Here is a 9,012-nt window from a genome sequence, read left to right as displayed (position 1 = left end):
TATATATATATACTACTTCAAGTTGATGTTTAAATACCACGGCGTGCAGCAGACATTACATATAATATAGCTGGATTAGGCTTAATAATGTGCTTATATGCTTAGTGACTAATTACTCTTTATTAATAATCTCTACTTGTAACATGTTTAGAAAGAGAAAAACACCAAAAATTTGACTTCAATATAAATTATTGACTGGAACAAAAAGATAGAGATCGAGGGATATCTACCCTCTTTGATTTGCATATTCAGGCCTATAAATGTCAAATTATTAGTCTCCTTACTGTTTATACCTTCTACCTTCTGCTTTTAAGTAACAGCTTGACGTGCTCATGCTTCGTCCATTCATCTCTAAAAAGGAAGTACCAAAGAAAGAATCAAAGAAAAGTAGAGATACCGACACAGAAACCCACACAGAGAAACCTACGTGCATGGATAACGTATTTCGTAAGTTTGCGAAGTTAGTGTTCGGTGAGAAACATGAGAGCAAGAAAATTATTGTTAAAGGGAAAGTGGTGTTGATGAAGAAGAACTTGCTCGATTTCAATGACTTGGGTGCCTCCGTTCTTGATCGAGCTCATGAGTTTTTCGGCCAACATATATCTATCCAGTTCGTAAGTGCAACTCATGCAGATGGCGGATCGTCAGGTTAAATTTCTCAGACTTTGGCTACTCTTCTATATCATATACACGGACATGCTATTTCTTTAATATTTGGTAGTATTTAGTTGCCTCCTTAACTACCAATACAAACAATATGATAATCATTGTTCTATAAGAAAAACAAATTAACGCCAATGGAATATGCTTGAAATTTGTTGAGTCTGCCATGTACATAAGCTAGCTTTTGGTGATTGTATTTGATTCAGGTAGAAAATCTACTAAGGAAATTCAAAATGTCAACCCTAGTTTCCTTTATAGTTTTTTAATTTACTATTATATTTCTAATTGCTACTTTTTCTATATATGTGAAAAATTGACTGGTATAGAGTTGACTACTTGCTAATAGTGATCGGTTTGTGTGTGTTGGTGTTGTGTGTTTGAAAGAAATTTAGCTAGAGCGTGTTTTCAGCAACTGTCCACCTTCACAACGATATAACATTCGAACAACCAGTTAAACGACCTTAAAAGTAAAAAAAAATATAAGTAAAATAAATATTTTCCGCAATTGTTTGGCAATATACCATTTTGGGTTTGAAGAAAATGACAAATATATAAAATGATGTGTTTTCTGTCTATAAATAAAATTGGGAAAATGATTTGCTAAGGTAATTATTAACTTTTCGGTATGTTCACATCTGGGTAACAATCTTTTTTAGTACACATCTAGGTAACAAACTTGTTAGAAGTGTTCACATATAACAATTATGATCGGCTGTAGCAGGTCACATTCTAGATGTGAATACTTTCACAGTTTTTTATCTAGATGTATACAAAAAAATAGTTACCCAATTAGAACAAAACGAAAAGTAAGAGTAAATTACACCAATGATCCCTGTGGTTTGGGGGAATTTGTGTTTTTGGTTTCTAACTTATTTTTTTTTAGCTCGGATGATCCATACTATTTATTTTTGTTGTGCGTTTGGTCCCTGTCTTACCTAAAAAGACTATTGTGTTTATTTTTTAATCAATTTTCCTATTTATGTATTTACTTTTTATATATTTAAAATAATTAATAGACCTCACATATCTGTATATATCTCCTCACCATCCAATCCCTCATTCTCCATCTTTAGTGATATCGATGTCTTCACCATCTCTTCTTTTTCCGGTCCTTCAACTCCGTCGAATCAACACCACACCCATTAAATATGAAGAGACAGTGGGTTATGGTGTTGGTTCGCCAGAGTTGAAGGACCAAAAAAAGGATGGTGAAAACGTCGATGTCACTAAAGATGAAAAATAAATAGAAGTTGAGGAGGATGATAGATGAGATGGTGATTGGTGAGAATCACATTAAATTTCTCAAATGTAGTTTTAGGTTTACGGTGAGGAGATACAGATACGTGAGGTCTATTAATTTTTTTAAATATATAAAAAATAAATACATAAATAAGAAAATAAATTAATAAGGGCACAATAGTCTTTTTAGGTAAGATAGAGACCAAACACGCAACAAAAATAAAAGTAGGGACCATCCGTGTTAAAAATATAAGTTAGAGACCAAAAACACAAATTTCCCCAGACCACAGGGACCATTCGTGTAATTACTCTTACTTTTCATTTTGTTCATATTCAGGTAACTACTTTTTTGTACACATCTAGGTAACGAACTTATTGAAAATGTTCACATCTAGGATGTGACCTGTTACAACCAGTCATAATGGTTATATGTAAACACTTCCAACAAGTTTGTTAACTAGATGTGTACAAAAAAAGATAGTTATCCAAATATAAACATACCGAAAAGTTAAATAGCTTAGGAAGTCATTTTCCCAATAAAATTAGTTCAGGATAAAGACTAGGGTTGTTCAGTATTTGGATAAAACCAAATTGTCCAATTGGACAATTTGGTCGGATATTCGGATTTTTGGATTGGTTTTCAACAAAACCGAATTATTATTTTGGATTTCGGATTGGTTTTGGTTTATAAAATAAGAACCGAATAGTCCAAAAAACCGAATAAACATTTATTTATTTATTTATTTATAATATATATCTATAATTATCTATTAATTTTGTAAATTTATTTTCAAATAGGTTCAAAACATTTCACCCAATAAAAAAACATCAATTCGTCTTATCTCACAAAAGTTTTCTATCTATATAATATCTAACTATAATATTTACTTAGTAGTTGTTTATAAATTTCAAATCACAACTAAATGATTTTTCTCGTTTCTTGTGTAAAATTGGATAAGTTATAAATTTCAAATCACAACTAAATAATTTTTCTCGCTTCTTGTGTAAAATTGGATAATATTATAACTATATGTTGTTTTAAAATGTTTCGGTTTTTGAAAACCGAATTATAAAAACCGATCCAACCGAATTGTAATTGGATCGGATCGGATCAGATTTGAATTTAGTTTGGACTATTCGGATCCATGTTTTGAAAACCGAAATCAATTTGGATTCACTTGATTAGATCAGATCAAACCGATCCATCCAAACGAACATCCCTAATAAAGACTTTGACACATTAAAAATGTCCGTAGTGTTCAACCATCAACTTTTCGTGTTGGCTATAAAATGAGTTGACTTGATCACCGTTCATAAATATTATTTATCCTTCCTTTTTTTTTTAATAAATAAAATTGGTTATTATTATAAGGTAGTTATGGTGTGGAGCGGTACAAATCCTTTCCTAAATTGCATTAAGTTTTTATTTGACCAAATGTTTATTGAAATGTGCCATGTGTGAATTAATAATGAACAACCTGTAAATACAAATAAAGAATGTTTGATTTCATATGCATCAACTACTCTTATTATTTAATGACCGGTAGGGTCTTTGTTTATATAATATAAGTGACAAATAAACCTACTACGCACTATCTCATATTTGCACATAATTAAACTAATTACTCTATTTTTTTTTCAAGAAATCTTAATTTTTAAAATTTTTCATAATAGTTTAAAGTGATTATTAATCGTAAACTGTTTAAAATTGATGCCAATATAAGACTTCTTCACGATGTATAAGAATCAAAGATATATATTAATTGTTTGAACGTGTATGAATTTGGCTTCATATAGATCAATTTATTTTGGCCTGGATTTTAGTTTGTCCTTTGTCCATATGGACTAGCTTGAAAGAATTGGAACTAGTTAACCTTATGATCTTTGAAAAGGAATCTTATTGAACTCAAACCAATTTTCAACTATACGCTTATTTGAGACGACTTTTAATTTGTTTATGATGTATACACGTTAGGAATATACAACTATTCACTAAACCGAAAAAGAATATATAGAGTACTATCTATAACTAAATGAGACTATCTGTTTATCACAAAAATAATCATACATTTCCCAAATTGAACATTGCCAACTTGTTTTATGAAATACAATAAATTTTTTGTTTTCATTTTGTAAATTTTTTAGTCAATATCATAATGGATCAAGATACTCTTTGCATGTGCATGCATATGCAGTTTAGAGTCTAGTTTATTATAACATTAATTGTTTCAAATTATACAACATGTATTATTTTCTAAATATTTTAGTAAATATATATATTTTTTAAAAATCCAGTATCAAAAATGTATTTTAAGTAAAATTAAGAATATCTTTAGATCAAAATCGATCTTCCATGTATCTTTTACCATCTTGAATTGAATCCCTTAAATAAATAAGAATATTACATTTCGCTTTACTTTCTAACATAAAATTCAAGTTAAAACAAACAAAAAAAACATTTTTTACTATACAATTTAGAAAGTAAATTAAGGAAATGCTGATCAGGTTTAGGGTTTTGTGTTGCAGACAAAAAGTTGAAAGGGAAGCTTGGAGAACCAGCAATCTTGGAGGACTGGATAAGCACCATCACTCCTCTCACTGCCGCTGAATCAACATATGAAGTCACATTTGATTGGAGTGAAGAAATGGGACTACCAGGAGCATTTATAGTAAAAAATCTTCACCACAGTCAATTTTATCTCATGACACTCACTCTCGATGATGTTCCTGGTTATGGGGAAGTTCATTTTGTTTGTAACTCATGGGTTTATCCTGTTGAAAACTATACCAAAAATCGTGTCTTCTTTACTAATAAGGTATATATATATATATATAGACTGGTTTCATATATGTTTTTCAAACTGGAGCCTCAAGTTCGAGTTTTTCTTAACACGATCATTTAACATTGATGCAGGCATATCTTCCTGATGAGACACCTGAGTTGCTACGTTACTATAGAGATCAAGAACTAGAAATCTTGAGAGGAAATGGAACTGGGATGCTTGAGGAATGGGACAGGGTTTATGATTATGCTTTGTACAATGACTTAGGAGATCCAGATGATAAGAAGAATGTGCGCCCTGTTATTGGTGGGTCATCGGAGTATCCCTACCCTCGTAGGGGAAGAACAGGAAGAAAACCAACGAAATCAGGTTAGTTAATTAGATCGAAGTATGATAATTTTAGAATATGATTATAATTAGTTACTTTGAAGACATGCTAAAGAACATTTTTTTTGGGTGTTGGTAGATCCTAAAACTGAGAGCAGGCTTTTACTCATTGAGAGTTATAAGATATATGTTCCAAGGGATGAGCGATTTGGGCACTTGAAGAGGTCTGACTTTCTGTCTTATGGATTAGAAGCCATCCTTAAGTTTCTTCTCCCCGAGTTTCAGTCTCTAACTGACGCTACCCTAGACGAATTTGACAATTTCGAAGATTTCATGAAGCTTTACAATGGAGGAATCAAGCTTCCTGAAGGCCCTGTACTTGAGACTATTCTAAAAGACATTCCTTTACAAGTGGTGAAAGAACTTATTCGATCGGATGGAGAGGGTCTATCCAGATACTCGATACCAAAAGTCATCGAAGGTACTAATGTGTCCCATATTAAACACTTTAAAACAACATGTTAAGGGCATTAATTAATTTATAATTTTATATAGTTTAATGGATTGCTTATATTTTTTATACTTATATTTTTTGTACCGTCATTTTTTTTTTTATAACAAACACTCTACAAAATTCAATTAAACATATAAAAAAATCTTTTATTACAAAACATAATTTATGAAATGTATCTAAAAATAAAATTTCTTTGAACTATGTATCATGGATGTTTTAATTATGAATGTGTCCTTGTATATAAACAATACATAAGGCTTTTAGGTTACACACCCATTGCCTTATTGCAAATGTGATACACTCCATGTTTGTTAAACTACGTATTTTGGGTTGACACCACATTGTAATTCTTAATTTGAATATTATTTATGATCTTGTAAACTAGCTGACCCATTGGCTTGGAGCACCGATGAAGAATTTGCAAGAGAAATGGTGGCTGGACTCAACCCAGTTGTGATCAAACTATTGAAAGTAAGCTCTAGCTTTTCTAAGGCATCATATTTTTCCAACACAAGAAAACATAAGACATTCATGTGAACTTGTCTAACTTGACTAGTTTAATTTCTTTAGGTTTCATCCATATTCAAACAAACAAATTAAGAATAACAAATCTCCTTTTCAAAATGACAAAATTTGATGATCATAATTTTGCAGGAGTTCCCTCCAACAAGCAACCTGGATGAAAAACTCTATGGTGACCAAACTAGTTCAATAAGATCACATCACATAGAGGAACATCTTGATGGTGTAGATGTACAGGAGGTAATTAATTAAAGTCTTAATTTTGGTACTTTGACCTAATGAAGTAGAAAGTTAATATACTTGAAAACTGAAACATCATTTACACTTATCATCATACAGGTACTAAAAGCAAATAGACTATTTATACTAGATCATCATGACTCATTGATGCCATATGTGAGGCGATTAAATGAAACTTCCAGCAAGATTTACGCCACTAGAACTTTGCTCTTATTACAAACGGATGGAACTTTAAAACCAATAGCTATCGAGTTAAGTTTGCCTCATCCAGATGGTGATCATCTTGGCGCCATTAACAAAGTATGCACCCCCGCTAAAGATGGTGTGGAAGCTGCAATTTGGAAGTTGGCCAAAACATATGTAACAGTGAATGATTCTGGAGTTCATCAACTTATCAGCCACTGGTAAAGTTTTAACACTAATTTGTGATCATATGTAGCTCTTTCTATAGTCTTAAACTATATATTGATATCGAATTCATATTTCACAGGTTGAATACACATGCTTGTATTGAGCCATTTATTATAGCAACAAATAGACAGTTAAGTGTGCTCCATCCCATCTACAAGCTTCTCCATCCTCATTTCCGTGATACAATGAACATCAACGCTTCTGCTAGGGTTGTCTTGATCAATGCTGGAGGTATTCTTGAAAGAACTTTCTTTACAGGTCCATATTCAATTGAAATTTGCTCCAAGATATACAAGAACTGGGTGTTCCCCAACCAGGCTCTCCCTAAGGACCTTATCTTGAGGTGAGCGATTCATCTACAACCTTTGTACTCTCTTTCTTCCAAAGTTCTAAAAGAAATAAAGAACTTTGGTCGTATAATATAATTACTAATATTATAACTCACTAATGGATGCTTTTAATGTACAGGGGGTTGGCTGTTGAGGACGCTGATTCTCGTCATGGACTTCGTTTACTGATTGAAGACTACCCATATGCTGTAGATGGGCTTGAGATTTGGTCAGCGATTAAAGCATGGGTTGAGGATTACTGTAAGTTCTATTACAAAGACGATAACATGGTGCAAAATGACGCTGAACTGCAATCTTGGTGGAAGGAAGTTCGAGAGGAGGGACATGGTGACTTGAAAGACGAGACATGGTGGCCCACAGTGAGTTCGGTTCAAGACCTGATTGAAAATTGCACCATAATCATATGGGTGTCTTCTGCTCTTCACGCAGCTGTAAACTTTGGGCAATACCCTTATGCTGGTTATCCACCCAATCGTCCCACTCTAACCCGCAGGCTTATTCCAGAACCAAACAATACTCTCGAGTACAAGGAACTAGAAGAGGATCCCCAGAAATTCTTTTTGAAAACCGTTACTCCTCAATTGCAGTCACTTATCAGTGTGTCTTTGATTGAGATATTATCGAGACATACGTCGGATGAGATATACCTTGGGCAAAGAGAGTGTCCTGGGTGGACCATGGATGCAGAACCTTTGAAGGCATTCGAAAAATTTGGTGAGAGGCTTAAAGAAATTGAGGAAAGAATTGTGAAGATGAATGAAGATGAGAGGTTGAAGAATAGGTATGGACCTGCAAAGGTACGATACACCCTGCTGATGCCCAGTAGCGAAGAAGGGCTTACTGGAAGGGGTATACCTAACAGTGTGTCGATATGAAATGTCTTTACCTAGTGTTGATAAGTACCATTGTGTCTATTCCTTTGGGTTACGTGCCATTATTTATCCTTTCTTTTACTGTAATCTGTTGTTTTGTAAATGACTTAGGGATGTGTTCTTTTACTGTAATCTGTTGTTTTGTAAATGATTTAGGAAATATGTGTGGGGCGGTTTGGTTCGGTTATTGGTTAAAATTGAACCATAACCATTATGATTGGTTAATGTATTTTGGTAGTCATTGGGTATGGTTAATATTAGTTATGGTTAATGGTTTTTCTCGGTTAATGGTTTCCGTTAATGATTAATATTGGTTAGCCATAATGCTCAAAAGAATATAAATGACGAAAGTATATTGGCATAAAAAATGAAAATAAAATACCAAAAAGTCTTCGACGTCAATGTTTGTAACCTAACTTATAGTAATAGAATAAAATGTATACTTTTAATACTTAAAGTGAGATAGCACATAATCACATTTAAAATCAAAAACATTCAATAAAAATATAAAACATTAAAAAGATTGACATTAATAATTTCATATATTGATAATTGATATTAATATTAAAATAAAGCCAAACATTCATATATGTTCACTACGATTAAATCAAAAACTATAAAATAAAAGAGCCAAACATTCTTATTATGTGTTCTTTGATAAATAAAAAAAAAGTCAATTACTCATATACATTCAATGTGATTAAGTAAAAACAGTAAATAGAAAAAACCAAAAAAATTTAAAAAAATAAAAATAAATTCTTAATATATCACAGAGTCAAGAAGAGCCAAAAACATAACTTACCTAGAAGTCTTGATTATAAAGTCAAAAAATCCTTCAAATAGGACTATAAAGTCAAAACAATCTTTGATTAGGATCAACGGTGTGAGAAGTCTTCGATTACGATTATGAGTGTGAAGATTAAACTAATTGTGAATAATGTTTACAAATTGTAGAATTAGCCGGTTAGGAATTACAACATTAATCAATAATCTAACTCAATGCATGATTGGAAGATTGTGTGTGTCTGTGTTATCAACCTTCGATGGTTTGATTGCTCATTTGTCTCCTGATAAGTGAGGATTAACAGATT

At 32.2% G+C, this 9,012-nt stretch overlaps 1 protein-coding gene across 1 annotated transcript; it reads left to right on the top strand.

Annotated features, from left to right (window-relative positions):
* Positions 1-201: 201 nt before the first annotated feature.
* On the top strand, positions 202-8,209 carry LOC111884545 (probable linoleate 9S-lipoxygenase 5). The gene is made up of 9 exons (XM_023880861.3): positions 202-648; positions 4,429-4,718; positions 4,817-5,054; positions 5,152-5,493; positions 5,912-5,997; positions 6,181-6,288; positions 6,388-6,692; positions 6,779-7,042; positions 7,168-8,209. Exons 1-9 carry the CDS (start codon positions 333-335, stop codon positions 7,922-7,924), a joined length of 2,706 nt encoding a protein of 901 aa, XP_023736629.1. The 5' UTR covers positions 202-332; the 3' UTR covers positions 7,925-8,209.
* The last annotated feature ends 803 nt before the right edge of the window (positions 8,210-9,012 follow it).

Source organism: Lactuca sativa, chromosome 9 (assembly GCF_002870075.4).
Source record: "Lactuca sativa cultivar Salinas chromosome 9, Lsat_Salinas_v11, whole genome shotgun sequence".
Lineage (NCBI taxonomy): Eukaryota > Viridiplantae > Streptophyta > Magnoliopsida > Asterales > Asteraceae > Lactuca > Lactuca sativa.
The sequence above is the reverse complement of the archived record's forward strand: the minus strand, read 5'-3'. Positions and strand labels throughout refer to the sequence as shown.

Coding starts and splice junctions, on each gene's coding strand:
- LOC111884545 (XM_023880861.3), top strand. CDS start 333: ATGCTTCGTCCATTCATCTCTAAAAAGGAAGTACCAAAGAAAGAATCA. Junction 5,998..6,180: donor TTGTGATCAAACTATTGAAA/GTAAGCTCTAGC, acceptor ATAATTTTGCAG/GAGTTCCCTCCAACAAGCAA. Junction 7,043..7,167: donor CCTAAGGACCTTATCTTGAG/GTGAGCGATTCA, acceptor TTTAATGTACAG/GGGGTTGGCTGTTGAGGACG.